Here is an 18,458-nt window from a genome sequence, read left to right on the forward strand (position 1 = left end):
ACAGCTCTACCCTCCTTCAGCCTTTGACTGGGAAATCAGTCGGAGTAAATGGACATTGAAATTTTGGTAGTCAAATAGATGACTTTAATTGTGTCCTAAATACAAAACAGTTTAAAGCACAGATTTGACCAAGAGCAGATGTCTTATTTATTTTGAAGGTTAAGGACTTTATAGATAGCAGAGTATAAAATAGCAGCATCTGCTAGTGAAACTGCTGTCCAATGGACATATAAGTAAACAGGTAAATAGAAAACAAGAGTCCTAAGGGCAGTTGGGGTTGGCATAGAAGGGAATTACACCTCTCCCAACACTTTCCCTCAAAAAAAAAAAAAAAAAAAGGCTCAATAAAGGCTCAAGTTAGAAATGTACCCAAAGGTTCTTCAGCAACTGGTCTATGCTGCTGGCTAGTGTCTTTTGCTGCTTGGTATGCGACAGGGTCAACCACTAAATTCATCTCTTCCTCACAAATACTTCCTTCTCACCAACCTGACAGTATCATGAGGTCTTCTCACCAATGCTTGCTTATGTTGGTTATAGGAATTTCTTTTGAAAAATTTCCCTAGTTTCTGTTTTGTTAGATGATATACTTTTAAAACTGGAGAATAAGATGAAGCATTGAACAAAGGGGATGGGTGGTCAATAAATGTAAATGGCTCAGAAAAAAATGTTGAATTGTATTAATTAGAAATCAAAGTGTAACCAACTTCCATTCAGGCATCTCAAGGACACTCAAAGTGCTACTCTAACAAAGACTGAGGGTAACGCCATATTTTCAGGGCCATTGGCTTGTTTCAGCTTCTATGTTTCATATGATTTAGTTCTTCAAGAATGCTTTTTCCCTTCCTATTTTTTCCCTTTTGCAGGCAAGCCATAGAGTCCACTGAGAAGAATGTGTAATTTAGTGACATGTTGATCCTGGGTGCCAGCAAAGGAGGTCATTTCCATTGTTTTGGAATATTGAAAACAGTCATATATGGATTAAGTTTAAATAGCAACAGAGAAAACAGATGACCTTCCTGGATTAGAGACCTTTGCAATTTAGGTTGTATCTGTAATTAAATCTGATTAGAACAAATATTTCCAGTTTCTTTATTCTCTGGAATAATTCCAAAAATCCTTTGAGCAGGTAAGCTTTAGAAACTGAACCCTGAGTAGATGAAGCGATTAAGCAAATATATAGGTTTTCACAATAAACTCTAAGAGCAACAGAAAGTTGCAGAGAAAAAAAAATATATATGTATATAATTATGTGTGAATGTGTGTATATATTATGTATATAATATATATATGGGCAAATATACTGGAAAACTGGTTGAGCACATAAAAATTATACTCAAAATTCCCACATTTTTTCTTCACTCAGAGACTTAATCTATTATAACACAGTGGGAACAAGCAGCACTGGCTACATCTAAAGCTAGATGTGATTCAGTATCAACACCCCCTTAGTATAGCCTGAACCCCACACATTCGAGCAACTATAGCATCAGAATGCCAGCAAACCACGAATTCCATATAGGGAACATAAATACATCCATTTGTTTCTTCTCATTAACTTAACAGGCAGGCTTTGAACAATGAGACTGATTAACATATTCATTGTTCTCCTATGCTTTTGCCTCAAATTCTTACTTCTTTAGGGATCAAAGCTATCTGAATACTTAGCAAACAAATGCTCCTGCAAAACCATCTCTGTAAAATGTAGTGGCACCAAAAGTACCAGAATGGATTTTTTACTGTTTCAAGGGACCTACAAAAATGCTAAGGAAAACAAATCTATGAACCAATTTTATTTTTATTTGCATTTAACATGATTATACACATTCATGTGTCTAACAAGATCTGCACTGTTACATTAAAAATACAGTACAATAACATTCAACATGAGGTACTTCATATTTATATATTTTTCCTTCATAAATAATGCTGTAAGCTACTAAATTCAAGCACTCTGATGCACAAGTGTCTAGTGTCTTGAATTAGCTGAGCTTATTTAAACACCTTAAAAAACAAAAAAGACAGTTCAGTGCAATAATTATGTAGAAATTAGACATTTACTTAAATACTATATTAAGATATGCTTAAAGAATGTTACATTAGAACTGCTAGCCTCGTTCCCCTTTCCCCTGATATGAGCAACGACAAAGACTGCCAGATACATTGGGAAAAGCATCTACAGAGTACTGTGTGTAGTAAGGTTGTGTGCATACACTAGAGTTGCCTGCCTTGTGAGAACAATAAAAGCTACAAAATTCGAGAGTACCAGAGAAAATAAAGCAAGCATCTTAGCTTTCATTCCATGTTGCTGAAAATGCAAAAGGGAGAAGAGGATTTGAAATACAAAATTTGTCTAAATACAATTTTCAAATTTAACCCATAGCTCTTAACACCAGCCAATCAGGTGGTGGATGTGTCTTTTTTTAGGTAATAGCAATTAACATAAAGTTAAGCTCCCATACCCCCAGTGTACAGGGTCCCCCTCTGTTCTCTACCAGCAGTTCCCAAGACACAGGAGCACTGACAGTGAGCATTTCCGAATGAGCAATCTTCACTCCAAGGTTATTACACCCACCTCGACAATCTGAGATGATGAAATTAGTGCTACATCAAGGTTTTTTTTCTCCTCTGGCTTAAAAATGAGTGCCTTTGAAACAGGTACATAGTCTACCACTTTGCATGGTAGCTATGAATTACTGAAATGTTTAACCATAATTTAAAAGCAAAATCCTATATAGAAATATTTTTTAAATTGAAAACATACCTTTGTTTCATAGATACTTTGCCAAAACTACTATCTGTCATGTCCCTAATAAGAAATAATTGTTAGATAATTTTGGAAAGTTGTCCTGGGAGTACTCATCTATAATCACCAGTAACAGCTTTTGATCATCTTAACAGGCATAGGTAATGGCAAACATGATTAAAACATTTCCCATAATCCAGTGTTCTCCTCCATCAGGGAAGCCAGCCAAAAGCAAAAAGCCCACATCTACAGGGGAAAAAGCTGCCCAGAAGCACAGTGAATAAGATAAGCATAGTCATTCACTGGGGCCTTCCTCGGGCCAGCAGGGGGACCATTTGTGTCTCGCCTCTTACTGGCCAGGCAGGGAGGAGACAATTCCTGAGTCGGCAGACACACCTGCATGCCCGTGGACGCACACCGACGCCCACAATGCACACACAACCACCCACCCCAAAACTAACCCCTGGCTCCAGACAAGCCAGCTTGGGGCTCACAGAGCAGGAGAAGGAGGCGGCCAAGGACCACACTCTGGGTGGTGGGGGAAGCCATCTCAGGATCACACTGAGCAGAAAAGCTGCTCAGAAACACATGGATACTTTAGTTGGAAGTGAACACACTGGACACTCCCAGGGTCACAGGCACTAAACCATCACAAGCCATCACTGAAGGAGAATTTTTGGATGAGCTTTCCCCTCCTTTGTTTACATGAACCACGTACAAACAAGAGGGCTGGATGGGATGCTGATGCAATGAATATTAGGTACAATCAAGCATATCGCTCCAAACCTTTTTCTAGAACCCTGCAGGCATATATTGGCACTTTAAGATGGCCACAGGCCATATTCTAGCAGTCTAGGAACAGGACATAATTATAATTAATTAAGAAGATAGTATGTGGTCAAAGTAGATCAGGTAAAATATATTTCAGATGAAAAAAAATCAATGAATAGAAGTATCTTATTACAGTAACATGTAGTGCTACAAAACTAACTGTTACTCCATACATCTGAAGAATTGTTTGGTCCTCTTTTCATGGGAAAAGGGGAATAAGACTCTGTACAGTGTGATTTATAAAAACAAGCAAACGGTGAAGATCAGAAGCAAAGAGTGGAGAAGACTGGCTTTTTCAAATGGCATAGTCTACCATGCCATCGAATAAACTATATGTAGAATGGGACTCTTTTAGGTTAACTTTATAAGCTGTTTTAGTTTAAATTAATAGACCTGTGGGTTTTTTTTTTTCCTACTGACAATAAAAATTTTTAATTTAGTTGTAAAAGAAGTGTCTGTCTGCCTTCTAAACTAAAAGACTGAAAAAACTGTTCATAGAAGTCATGGCCCAAGCACACATCCAATTTCCTGTTTTCATATTTTACACTGATACTTTGTAGTGTTTAACATTTAACAATCTTATGAATTTAGGATTTAAGAAAAAATAATGTCCAGAGTAAAATATTTAAAATGAAATAAGAGCTAAACATGACTACTGTCTACTTTCTAAATGTTAATTATTATGAAGCAAAACTTCTTTCAGAAATTGTACACTGAGATTTACCTATAATTTCTGGAGGGCAGGGAGGGAGTTCTCTTAAAAATAATTCTGATCATTGTTATTTTGGACTATTTATTTCTATCTGTCAAAATAAAGCCCTAAAGGAAATTCAAAGTGATCTAAACATTTTAAGAGGGACATAACTGGGAGGTCAGTGGGGCAGTTGGAAAAGAGCACAAATTCTCCCCAGGTGTATAGATGCAACTCTAAAACCCACAAAGCCTTAATAAGGACTTGGCTCTTTTAAGCATATAGTTAAAAGCTGAATGCTGCATTTTTGCCTATACATAATTAAAAGGTTGAAAGAAATTAGAAACTGCCTACAGCTTCATTCATTACGAACTACCTGCGTGGATCACATATCTGCAGATGAGCTAAGTAAGCATCAAGCAAGTAGGAACCAGATGTGCACCTCAGAGCTCACACTGCTTTGGGAGGTGTTTTCAAGCATAGAATATAAGTTCAGGGATCTGCCCTCCCTGCACCCCAGTGCCGTTGGTGCTATCCGAGGAGCACTGGAACTGGACAGTCACCTTGCCACACTGAACTTCTGTCATGCCTTCTTGTCCGAAGTAGCTGAGTTCATTGCCATCCAGTATGACGCTGGCCGTGTAGAAGGTGTCTGGCTCAATCTGCACGGGGTACTCAAACCACACAGGGAAGGTGTTGCTGGAGCCATCTGAGAAGTACTTGCTCAAGTTCTGCCCCAGAACAACGCCCTGCCGCTTGAGTTCAATCTTGGCGCTGTACTCTGCAGAGCCGCAGCTGGAGCCGTACAGCCCAAAACCAGCAATGAACACTCTCTTGTCAACTGCAAACTGGATGCTGTCGCAGCGGCCCCGGTAACGCCACTGGTTGCTCCGATAGGCACATGACTGGAAACGGTGACAGCGCTGGGGGACGAGGCCCTTGCGGGCTTTACTCACAAACTGCAACTCGGGCTTTTTGGCTGCAGTGTACCAGAGGAAGATGTCATTGGTCTCATTGAGAGTTAAAACTCCAGACTGTGCAGCACCATTTGCAAAATCATCCAGGGCCATCGTGGGTATGCGGATCAAGTAAAGTGCCTTTCCGAGAACCTTGCGTTTGTTTTCAATGCTCAGAGCTAGATCTTGTCGCTGGCATTCTACTTCAGCCCAGTTGAGAGCTGCCTCAAAAACCACAATTTCTTTGGCATTCAGAGTTTCCCTGCGGAGGATACTTTCTAGAGTTTGGAAGTCGATATCGCAGAATCCCTCAGACTTGAGAGCTAACTCAGCCTGGGCATCGATCACCTCCCAGCAACGCTGGGTCAGGTCTGGCTCCTCAAACAGGCAGCTCTGGGAGAGGAGCACACAGGCGTTCTTGGCGCTCAGGCTAGTCTCCAGGAAATTAACACAGGCTCTGGCGAGGTGAGGGACAATGTACTTTTTGGCAGCATAAAGAGTGGCCAGCACTGTGTCAGCAGCCAAGTCAATTTCATCACAATAGATATATCTGAAAGACAGTGCACAGCATATAAATGGAATTTTCACAAAATGAGCATGTCCAGCAAGAAAAGATGCAACGACTTTCAAGTTAGTTCCAAGAAACTTGTCTTTTGTGATAGTTATTACAAAATGATTAGGGATTAAAGAAACCTCTGAAATATGCTCATAAATTATTAATATTTCAACTCAGCAGTAACTTTGTATAATTAAAGACATTAACTTTGTGTAACCATTCTAGTCTCTATCTTATAACCTGCATTCAGCATCTTTAAAAAAAATAGAAGATACTAGAACTTTTTGAAAAAGAACTGCATCTCAGAGTTAATATTAGCAAAAAGAGCAAAGTTTCAATTATATACCTATGTTATATTAATCAAAGAATAATCTCCCTATGTTCTAGAAGCTATATATATATAGTTTTACTTTTAAAATTTCTGTACATTCATATCGAAACAAATGCCTTTAATACCATCATGTTGGCAATAACTGCATCTTAATGCCATTAATGAAATAGGTCTTGAATTTTTCCTAAACACAAAATAAGACCTGAGATTAAACACAATATTTTTCAAGTAGTTCTAAGCGAAACAGATTATGAAATATCGATTTCAACATTATCTTCCAATTGCCTTTACATAGAATCTAACATACGCTTTGTTTCTGGCTTTTCTTTTTTTAAACTTTGTGTTCTTTCCTCTCTCCCCCACACATCTCTTCTACCGTCAGAATTAAAGAATATATTGTTTCCAGATTTATTTAATTAAAAGACAAAAGCAAGAAAGCTCAGATACACACTATTTTTAGGATTCTGTAAAGCACCTCTGTCAGGAGGTAAAACAAGGTACCTTGGGGGGGGGATGGTGGCAGTCTCTTTAAATGGTATGTAAAGGTAAAAAAAAAATCATCTTCTTTTAGATTGCTATGGTTGAGTTCAAAAGTAAATGAGACCTACATATGGGTGAAAAATACAAACTAATAACACTTAAATTTTTAAATTTCTCTAGCTAAAGTGTTTAGCTACTTGCTGTGAAGTTTTTTTTAGTTACTATATTAACTTCATGAAACACTTTTAACAGAAGATCAGCAATGGCTTCTGTGATCCAAGTAAAAAACCCCACAATGATGACAATTAAGTAAAATGTCCACAATCACAAATGAAACCTCCATTTTTGCTCCCAGGAAGCTCTTTTTCTTCTGACAGGCTAAGCCACGTACCACTGGCAAGACTGATTCACAAAATACCAGCAGCTTAGTGACGCTCTGATCTGAGAACCAGGACCTTGGGGAGGAACCTGGAACACAGTCAGCACTTTGTAGTTCTTACCCTGGAACAGTGAGCAGTGTTCCCTTTTTCTTGACAATTACCTTTCTAGGAATACTGACTACTCAGTCACACAGTGTACCTGTCTGGAAAACCTAACCTCTACTATCCCTGGAGATAGTGCAGCACTGATCAACGGTGGCCCAAGAGCAAACAGCACTTTACTACGTTTCTGATTCTTACCACTTTTGGTGGACTGCATGTATAATTTTAAAAGGCTGTATTGAGATATATTCTAGGTAATATATCTGTAAGAAAAGATGCTTAGCAATGACTTAGGTTAAATGTAATTTTGTAATTCTTACTCATGTTTCCTAATTACGTATATGTGTGGCTGAATCAACATAACACTAACAGACTGCAGTGCAGTCAAAATGCTGAACTCATGTTTGTATCTCCTTTGCAAGAGACAATATCAAATATACAAAGCTGACTTGACCAGAAAAAAACAAAACAGAACAAAAAACCCCTCCAAGTAAAATGGGTTTCTGTACACATGTCTTTAAAAGATTATAAAGGTCACTAACTGCTGTTTAAAAGCGGTGAATTACTTTTACCTTTTGGTACCTCACATGCTCACTTATCTTTAATTTCCTTGTTTCCCACTGTCAAAGTTTCTGTTAGAAGAAATTAGATTTCAAAACTATAATATAAAAAATTGAATACTTTAAGTTCTAGAACTATAGTACTTATTGTTCAGTAGAAGCAGACTATAAATATATTGCAACATTTTAACTATTTGTGGGATTATTTTCTAACTTGTTGACACACAGAATAATTTTTTTCAACAAATATATTTATTCCAGTGGACCAAAATCCCTACAGCAGCAGATAACCTTGAACTCCTGATATACTTGGTGTACTAGAATAAGGATTTAACAAAAATCATTAAGTACTATTTAAAATAATCATCATATTTTAATCACACTATCTAGTGCCAGCACACGTCAAAGAAGCGGATTCTATTTAGCTCATCACCATGTACCAGATTCTGAAAAAGACCGTGAGACCTACAACTATCTTTTAAATAAGTATGTATCTTACAGCTCCAGTTTTTTATATTATCAATTAAAGTTTTCCTGTATAAATACATATAAAACTATAAAAAACTATTCATCTGTCTCAAAAATGTCTCCTCTGCTACCAAATGCAAATGTTTCTTATCCTTGAGAAATGGCATCTGATTTTATTTAAGAGTAGGTGTATGGATGTGTGTTTAAAAATCAGATTATTTCAACAGTAAGTTTTACATTTGTTCATAGGTAACAGTCACTCCTAGAAAACTCAGAAATCTCTGAACTGGTGGTCTTTAATGAGGTATATAGTTTCTGGAACTGTGAAACAAAAATATAATTTATGTCTTTAAAGACTTCTTCCTACATGATGCTGTCAGAGATAACATACTCTATTAGGTAATACCTATTCGATAAAGTTGTTTTTCTTTAACTGTGAGTAATTAAAAATCAAATCACTGTATATGCCACTTGCTCCCAAAAATCTCATGCCAAAGTATTATAAATGCCTGCACCATTCCACATGCTTTCCACTGAAAGAGGCACAGCAGTTTTCTCCAGAAACATTTACAAGGTAAGCAGCTCCCTCTTTCTTCATCATTCTCCCTTTCTGTTACACAGAACTCATATTTAACTGTGAAACCAGTGGAGAACAGACATGGCATAAACAAACTCTAAACAAACGAACGGTGCTTACTTCAGCATAGCGAGAAAAGCAGCAGGCTCGACATCTGGTATACGGATTTCATCTTTGTCCTCAGCAAGTTCTCCGTAGAACATTGCATGGAACACAGAGCTCCCAACAGCTAAAACATACTGTGGAGAAAGGGAAATCTTATTTCATGCACTAAACTACAAGCATTTTCAGTAAATCAATCCAGAAAAACAACTCTAAACAGTAAGGGTTAGTGGACATGGAGCACCTACACCTGCTCTCTTTTCAAAGCCAAGGTACAGGGTGTCTTGCCGTGAAAGCATGAGATAGGTGTGCACGCAAGCCAGTCTTTATGCTGCTAATTACCTTAAGGCTTTAAGAGATTGATGGACAAGTTCCTTCATTACAAAATAAATAAATAAAATAAAAACGTATCTAACCAACTTCTAAGGAAAGAGTAATAAACATGACTTTCCTAACCTGTCACAACAACTTTCCATGACTGGAGAGTTAAGAGGGCTTGTGTTTGTGTGGTATGTAAAGCAGGGTAGAGAGAAACAAAGAAAAAAATTAAGCATGGCCAAGACCATTTGGAGAGACTATGCTTTCTCTGTGATGGGTGAAACATGCACTGCCTGCCATCGGCAAGCTGCCCGCCCCAACCAGGTTTCAGACTTATGGAGGGGGTCCCTCTTTGTAAATCTCAGGACTAAACCGGTAATGCAGCTGTTGCTTACTTTGTGTCCTGGCAACCGCTGAGTCCCACCTGGTGGCCCAACCACAAAATGTACATCTGCCATCAAATCATTATTGAACATCACTGCATTTCTATAAACAGAGGCAATTCATTAATTCACAGCAGCCAGCATTTTTAAACCCCCTCCCCAACATACAAAGCCCACAAAAGATTCACAAGCTAAGCAACAGTTTAGTAACTTCAGGGTAAAACTACAAATAAAGATTCACACTAAGCAAGTCTGTTTGTGATCACTGGAAACACATGAGAAGTAGCTAAAGTTAAAAAAAAAAAAGTTACACAAACTTTTCATCAGGCTAAAGACAGATAAATCGTTTCTATCTTCAAATCTCCTATGGTCCATAGACCCAATCCTGTCACTTAAATGTTACAGCTTGCAAAAACATTTTTATCTAAGAGGAAAACAGCTGTACTGTTTTGGAAAAGATACAAGGCAGTTTTCCGTTACCAGTAAAGCTTCTGGGAAAAGAGGAAACACAGATTTATGTTAAAATTCATTACAGGTTGTGCAAAAGCAGAAACTTCAACACAGGAGAACTTTGCAAGTAAATATGCTGGCCCGGCACTTACCTTTCTCGAATGGTGGGATAAAGACCCTGCCAGTTTGGGGCCGGAATAAGGTTGTTGTTACTGAGGTTCTGCTGGTGGTACTGCTGGACAGTGGTGCTGCTGGAGCTGGCTGGTTTTTTACGAGGGAATATATCAGCAGCCATCTTCTTCTTCTTTTTAGTCTTCAAGGTAATTATTTCATAACAAACTGGGGGCAACTTGCTGTTGCTGCCGCTGCCGCTGTTACTGCCGCTGCTGCTGGTATTTGTTTTCTTCGAGCTTTTCTTGGACCTATTCTTTACTGTCTCTGGAAGCATCAAGAAGAAGGTGAGACATTTCATGTTCTTTTCCTTGTCATCTACCATGAGTACAGTATGTCTCTCTTTACAGCTAGAGGTCCCAAATTGGTGCAAACATCAAGGAAAAGAGGCTAGCACGAGCCAAGATGTTAATAGAAACCAACAAGCTGATGTTTTGCTTCTTTTCTCAGCCGGACAAGGTGACCTTTTCACTATGTTGAATAGAAACTGGCTTTAAGTTTTATCCAGTACTGGGTCTGCTAAATACATCTCCATCATGATTCCTATTTCTCTTATTTGCTCATAAAAATAACCCAGTTTCCTAGATCACCTGAAAATGCTACCCTGAGTGAAGATGACAGGCAGAGAGCCGCGCTGCTTGTTCTCTGAATTAGGTTAGCAAGATGTGCTGGAGCTGCGCGAGTCTGTTCAGCCGGCTGAAGTTGTGTGGTGAATGGATCGGAGGAGAGTAGGTATTACAGCCCTGCAGATGGAGTCAGACAGCCAGTGCTCCGAGCCAATAGCTGAAGTCACCAATCATGATTGGACCAAGCAAAACAGTGACACCTATTGTAGCGTGCATAGCTCTGATATTAAAGGAACAGCAGTTGCATTCTGTTGTCTCCTGTATTACTGTATATTTAAATAAGATAAACAACCCATGAAATATATCTGCAAACCGGAAAGGAACAGTCTGTGCCCACAGATTTCCTTTCAGTAGACGTACATTTTAACTTCTACAGCTAAACAAGCAGGATCAATCAACAAAGGGTAGGGACTGATATCTACTCTGTATTTCTAGTAAAATCTTTATCCCAACAGCACTTAGTTTCAAATACTTCAAACAAAATCCTCCATTCTTCCAGGTAAAAGGGTTTTTTAATAGCAAAACCACACTAAACAACACATTTATTACAGCTTAATGGAAAGGAATGTTGTTTTCCTTTTTCCAGTCTCTTTGAATGCAAGTTACAGTCTAGTGCAAAATAAGAGAGATGAGGTCATGTGTTCATTTTACCTCCCAACATTTTCTAGTTCCTGTAATGATCTTTGACAGGAGTCTCAGGTCAGAAAATACTTTTAAATTAGTCTAAGATTATACTAGTAGGTTAAGCTGCACTGCAAAAACAGACAAATTTTAGATATAAAAATAAGATTCAAATGAGACAAATCTAATTAGTTTTTTAAGGTTGTGATACACTAAAAATATGTCAGGAGGGGCCCTGTTCAGGACCTCAAAATCCAGCCTAAATGTTACGGCCACATTTACCTTGTCATAATTTTAAAGAATATAAACCACAACTTCTAACACAAAACCAGTAATAAGTATATTTAAAATGACACACATATTGATGCCGCCTAGTTAAAATGCAAACAGGTTCTTTCTGCCTGGTATCAGAATAATAAAAAACTACTACTTACATGGTTTTCATAGATATGAATCCCCCAACAATTTCTAGCTTTGTTGAACAAGAAAAACCGAAACGCCTGCTGTAAACACACGTTTATTTCTAAAGAGGGACTAATGAGATTTAATCTCACCCCTATCTATCTGTTCCAAGTGCAGCCGCCATTTGCTACGCCCTCCCCCCACTAACACAGACTGCATGGCCATGGTCCTGTTTGCTGCACAGCATTCCTCTGAATAATGAGTGCCTCACAGAGTGAGGGCTCAATGAATGGATCTATGATTATTATAATTAATAATCTGCTCCAAATTAACACACCTAAATCAAAATTTTAATCCCTGGAACCCTAGATCATGAGACTGAACCAAGAAATATCCTCTTTACTGTCATCATTATTACTCTTAAAACTGCAAAGCCAGTGCAAGACAGTGTATGTAGGACCACGGCCTTTACCACAGGTTATTCACCCCCATTTTAGATGGACCCTGAAATGCTTAGTTCCCAATCACAGGGCTACCGCAAGCGCACGCGCGCACACACGCGCACACACACACACACACACACACACACACTTTCAAATCACACATTACAGAGAGATCTAGAGATCTGTTTTTAATGCACATGGTGAAAGGTATAAAGAAGGAACAAATGGGCTCCTGTCTGAGCTAACTACAGACTATGGTTAAAACCAAAGGATTTCCATCTTGTTGGCCTGCTACTGAACTTCCTGACAACAGCCTCCTAGGAAAGCCCCCATGACAGGAAGGTCCTTGGTTCGTCTGGCCAGGATAGTCCCACACATACCTGGCTTTCAGGTCAGATAATAACCAATTAGAATGGAAAGGGAAATGAGCGGCTATGAGACAGACTTACTAATAACTGTCAACTGGACAGACAAAATAAAAGAAGCACAGGGGCACCTGGGTGGCTCAGCTGTCTAAGCGCTGAACTCTTGGTTTTGGCTCAGGTCAAGATCTCACAGTTTGTGGGCTCCATGCTGCTAGCGTGGAGCCTGCTTGGGGTTCTCTCCCTCTCTCTCTCTCTCTCTCTGCACCTCCCCTGCTTGTGTATGTTCTCTCTCAAAATAAATAAACTAAAGAAAAAAAAAAGGAAAGAAAAAGCATAAAAAGTAGATACAAGAACTTAGAAGGCTTTGTGGTTTTTACTCATTTCACATGCAGTTCAACCAATACCTTTTACCAAGAAAGTCTCGAACACTGCTCTTACACCACTAAAATAAAAAGTTAACCTAATTGTTTGAGAAAAAATTAGAGAATATTTTAGAAAATGTTCTTCCTGAAATTAAAGGTTTTAGGCATTTGGATAATTAAGTTTTGTGGAAATACTTGTGAGTACACTAATTACAGGAAGCAGTGCTAAATTGGAGTGCCCTAAACGGTGCTGCAGAGGGCGCTGCCCCCATAAGGTGTGGTGGCTAATGAGCATGGCCATGTGAAAGATGTGTTCTTCACTACAAAAAAAGTCATCCAATTAAAAAACAAAATGACATTTCCATTTTTGTGGGCAATTTGAAAAGCATGAAAATGATAATAAAATCAAGACATGGAAAACTTCTTAGGAGCTTCGTTTTCCTACCACGGTTTAATGTGTTGTTTTTTTTTTTTTGCTGTTGTTTTTTACAGAGAGAGACACAGCATGAGAGGGGGAGGGGCAGAGAGAGGAGACACAGAACCGGAAGCAGGCTCCAGGCTCTGAGCTGTCAGCACAGAGCCCGACGCAGGGCTCGAACCCACAAATGTGATATCTGACCTGAGCCGAAGTCGGAGGCTTAACCAACTGAGCCACCCAGGCGCCCCTCTACCACAGTTAAAAAGACAGGTAGTATGAAGTCCTTGCTACTGACAGTGTGGCCCACAGGGCAGCAGCAGCACCTCCCAGGTGCCCATTAGAGATCCTGGATCTCTGCCAGAGTCCACACTTTAACTAGACCCTCCAGGTAGTAAGTATGACATTCAAGTTTGAGAAAACCTCACATAAGATGAAAATAAGGAAGGCTACAGGGTCTCCCAATGATCCAGTATCAACACCTGGTGCCACCTTTTGCATTCCCTTATCAAGTAAATGGAGAAAATTTCAAAATTAATTTGGTTTGGTTATACAACTTAATCTTCATGTCTTACTCTTACTTACAGAAGAACAAGTCTTCTGATTAGGCCCAAAACGTCAAAATTCTAGGATTGAGGTGCGTGCACAGCCAACTGAGAGGTCTCAGAATATTTTTTAATGCTCTAGAAAAGCAGCTCATGCCCAGATTATTTTATAGGACAACAACAGAGGCCATTTTAGTGGGCAACATTAAGGATTAAAGAATGCCAAGTGTGAAACAGATGAACCACTTAATATTTTGACAACAATCTACTTCACAATTCTGTTTCAAGCATTAGTATTGTGGCACAACAAAACTAGTAATCAAATAATGTGGTTAGGTTCTGGCACAGCCAGAAAATACTAAGTGTGTGTGTGTGTGTGTGTGTGTGTGTGTGTGTGTGTGTTGAAGGGGAGGAGTATCTGAATATAATTTAGCCTTGAAGGGCCTCAAGTTCCTCAGCTACAATATGAAGAAGTACTCTACACTAGATGACTGTTTTTCAATCTTTACCTTCAATCCACTTTAGTAAGAAATGTATTTTATATTAAGACTCAGTGTTAGCACGTGTGTAAACACACAGAAAAATGGAAAGACCATTCACAAAACAAAAACTCTTTAGCATGTTATGACAGTACAGATATTATCTATTTTATTTTTCTTTTATTTTTAATGTTGGTCTTGATTCAGTCCATTGATTTCATGTTTAAGTAATAATGGTCTAGCTTTATTTCTAATAGCTTTCAAGGTTTAACATTCTATCCAGAATTTGGGCTTGTAGCATCAACAAATAACGTGCTCAACTGGGAGTGTGCATTTATTTTTCTAGAAAGAAGTCATAGTTATCATCGGTCTTTCAGAGTAATCCATGACCCAGAACACAATAAAATATTATGAAAATCTATGACTGATTTGAATATACAAAATATTTCTATCACTTTCCTCTCTGCTTTCTTTTCTACATCTAGTTCATTAAACACAAATTATAGCTTCTTTTACTCCCTTGAAATTAAATGTAAAGAGTTAAAACTCCATCTGTTGAATATATAACCCAGAAATATCACCCATTAGGTTGAAGAGTGAAGATGTCAAGGATATCAACTCAAAATCTACTATCATATTCCACCTCTAAAATTTCTTTTCAACTAGCGTTGCATCACTTGTTCCTATACCTCCTCAACTTGAGAGCTGTTATGAGACATGGCTAATGCACCCTAATACATTGGTCAAGGAGTCACCAGTCTTTTATGAAGCATATCCATGTATCTCCCACTTTTCCAAAGTTCACATTTTGGACTTCGCTCTTACGAAAGACCTACGTTAATACCTGCTTTCACTAGCCGGAGGAAATACAAAGAGAAATTTTGCTTTTATGGAAAAAAGCAAAAAGCAAAAATAGTCTTCAGCACTTGTTTTGCCATAAGCCATTACAGAGGCAGCACACATCCCAAGAAAAGTGGCGCCACCACGCTCCTTCCCCCGGAAGGATACTCAGCATCAAGTTCTATAGCGTTGAACTCTATAAGCATCTGTGCTTTACACCTTGATTTATTTTGTGCATCCATTAGCAAGATGTGTCCTAAAGTATCAGAAAAACCAAAGAGAGGTTATTTTTTGGGGGTCTGGGAATACTCAAGACTTTTTCCAAATAAACTAACAGTAATTGCTTCTTTGTGCCATTTTGGCTTATGAAAGGTTTCAGAGGTATACTGTACTTCTGGATAGTAGGGGAAACCTGTAGGCTTAAAATACAACATGCTGATCATGTAGCATGTTAGATGATTGGCATAGGATAGAGAGCAAGATTAGAAACTACACTTAACAAATTAGCTAGAAGAAGTGGATTTTAGATGATTTTTACAATTGTCAGAAAGTTCAACCACCTTTATCTCCTTTAATTCAATTCCCAATAATAGTATGATTATCAACAGAATTTAAGTTCAGATAGATCATTCTCTTCCCCAATGGAAGGTTTGCTTGACATCCCTCTTTATCTCATAGAACCCTGTATATTCAGTTTGGGGGTCTGAAAGGGGTTTGGAACATAAACAGACACTACAAATCATTTACTGCAACTCTGTCCACAGATAAAGTGACTAGGCGTCCAGAAGATTAAGAGAGTTGTGAATAGTTAGGGAGGGGTGAAATGTCTGGACTAGAATAAAGATTTCCAGATTGCTTGACTAATGTTGTCTGTTCCACTCACTCTAATTTCCATCCATAGTTAATTACCCCCACATTTTTACATAATGCTTTATTTTCATATTTCTGATCTACTTTAAAAGAAAAATGTATGCAAAAAAATACAGACATAAAAACCATGAACATATATATACTCCACGCCCTGCAGGAAGAATTCTAGGGCACTTTCTGGAAAGAAATGGAGAGGAACTATAAGGAAGGAACTTAAATGCCTAACAGCCATGGGGAAGCTGCTCAAAAACAGAAGAGGCTCTCCAGGTAAAAGGAAAGTTGGATAATAAGCCAGGCACTCGTGGTCTCCCCCCAACAAATCCTATGTCAACAATTAATAAAGCTGGCAACTCTTGTCTAACTTGCTCTAACTCTGAACTCCTTGTCTGAACTTGCATTTGGTTTACCACAAGATACCTAAACAGCTACAGAGTGAGGTTAACACAGTAGGACAAATGAGGATCACTTCCAAAAATTACTGACGGACCATCACAGAGGAGAGGAATTTCAATCTAACCTGATTAAGTCATGAAAAAATAGGGTTTTGCTTTTGCTTACTTTCAATACTGAGCAAAAATTATGCTTGTGATATAAGAGATAAAAAAGATAAGCAGCAAAATGTTGGCAGTCCCTAAAAATAGCAACAGCTGCTAGAAAACAGACTATATACTTTCTAAATTTGGAAATAAATATGGAGTCAAGCATTGGCAGCATGGTATAGTGAAAAAAGCAAGAGCCATCGAGAAGTGACCTTGCGGTTACTTAATATCCATTAGCCTCATTTTCTTCATCTGCAAAATGGGGTGAGGATACCCATTCAGCCCTCTCAGATCTGCGGTGAAGGCAATATTATACGTTTGTGAAAGCATTTTGATAAAAGTCAAAAACACTTCACAAAGGTAGCTTTCACTATTAGTAACAATTGTACCCAAAGCAGGAAATATTTGTGATACAATCTTCCAAAACAACAAAAACCCAAAGATTAATCTGGCTCCCTGCCCTTACAATCTTTCAGGCCTCACAGCCAATGACATTCCATCCCCATCTGCAGGCTTGTTCTAGTCTCACTCACATGCCAAGCAGGTCTTGGGTTGTTGAGGATCTTGGGATTTTGGAGGTGAGGTTCAACAATTAAGATTTGTGTTGTACACTGTGATCGGGTTCCCACCTGATGCCTAAATCTGCACCTGGAGCCCATACTCCAGGGTAGGTGTCCACTAGACTTCAAATCTGTGATACGATCTGTTGGCAGATGCCCTGCTGGACCCCTTTTCTGAGACAGCCCAGAGCTGCAAGGGTCCATCTATGGAACTAGCAACTTGACTTGGCCTCTCTCAACAATGACCTAGCTTGAACTGTAGCACCAAGGGTGAGAACAAACGCATTTGGGCAAAGCATACCTCAGTGTGGCTGGAAGGATAAGGCTCATGGGCGGTTTTATTAAGTTATTTCCTTCTCACCGCACAGAGCTCCAGTTAACCTTCACTTGTACTTAAAACTTGGAAAATATGTCCAAAGGTAGAATGTGACTATTCTCTGAAGGCAGGAACAATGATTTCTTTTAAAATTTTTGTATGGTATTTAACATGATATTTGATGCTTATAAGGTGTCTGTATGCACTTGTTTGGAATACTAAACACCTCACTGAAATCCCAAGTCTTTCTCTATCTTAAGTTAAATGAGGTGATCTTGAGAAGAAACAGTATAATAAATTTATCATATGAGATACTGATGTATCATATGAGATACCCTATTTAAAGGACTACTATTATGAATTATTTTATAAGTTCAAGATTCTTTGGTAAATAAAGTAAAAAAGGTAATCAATTGCTTATGCTTATATACTCAGTATGATCTAGTAAATTTCCTTATGTGTAAAAGTGTTGACTACCTAATCTTTTATTTTTCCCAATTCTAGATTTCTAGGATTAAAGAATCTGAATGTTTAGCAGAAATACTGATTTATTTATTTTATTTACATTTTAATACTATGATTATGACCAGTACCCAACAAAAACTATGCACACACCTATGTGCCATTACTGTTGTGTGAGAGAGAGTCTCAAGCAGGCTCTGCACTCTCTGCCAGTACAGAGCTCAATGCGGGGTTTGATCTCAAACCCTGACAAAATGACCTGAGTTAGATGCCTAACTGAATGTGCCATTACTTTATTGATTATTAAGATCTCTCCTGTTTTAACATCTCTGAAATTGGATTTATCTTATAACTGATGGCATCTAAGGAGTACAATGACTAGGCGTTTTTCTCCCCTGTCTTATTGGTACATAAAATAATAGCACGTCTTATACCTGATGGCATCTTACAATCGGTGAAATAAGGTAAAAGACACACAATTTAATGGAAAGAAAGGATTCTCTTCTTTAGATTG

At 38.4% G+C, this 18,458-nt stretch overlaps 1 protein-coding gene across 1 annotated transcript; it reads right to left on the bottom strand.

Annotated features, from left to right (window-relative positions):
• Nucleotides 1–1,775: 1,775 nt before the first annotated feature.
• Nucleotides 1,776–11,534, bottom strand: BTBD3 (BTB domain containing 3). Its single transcript, XM_029918144.1, has 4 exons — nt 10,081–11,534; nt 9,491–9,581; nt 8,796–8,914; nt 1,776–5,771 (listed from the first exon to the last, which is right to left on the bottom strand). Exons 1-4 carry the CDS (start codon nt 10,422–10,424, stop codon nt 4,739–4,741), a joined length of 1,587 nt encoding a protein of 528 aa, XP_029774004.1. The 5' UTR covers nt 10,425–11,534; the 3' UTR covers nt 1,776–4,738.
• Between the last annotated feature and the right edge of the window lie 6,924 nt (nt 11,535–18,458).

Source organism: Suricata suricatta, chromosome 12 (assembly GCF_006229205.1).
Source record: "Suricata suricatta isolate VVHF042 chromosome 12, meerkat_22Aug2017_6uvM2_HiC, whole genome shotgun sequence".
In the NCBI taxonomy this organism is placed as follows: Eukaryota; Metazoa; Chordata; class Mammalia; order Carnivora; family Herpestidae; genus Suricata; species Suricata suricatta.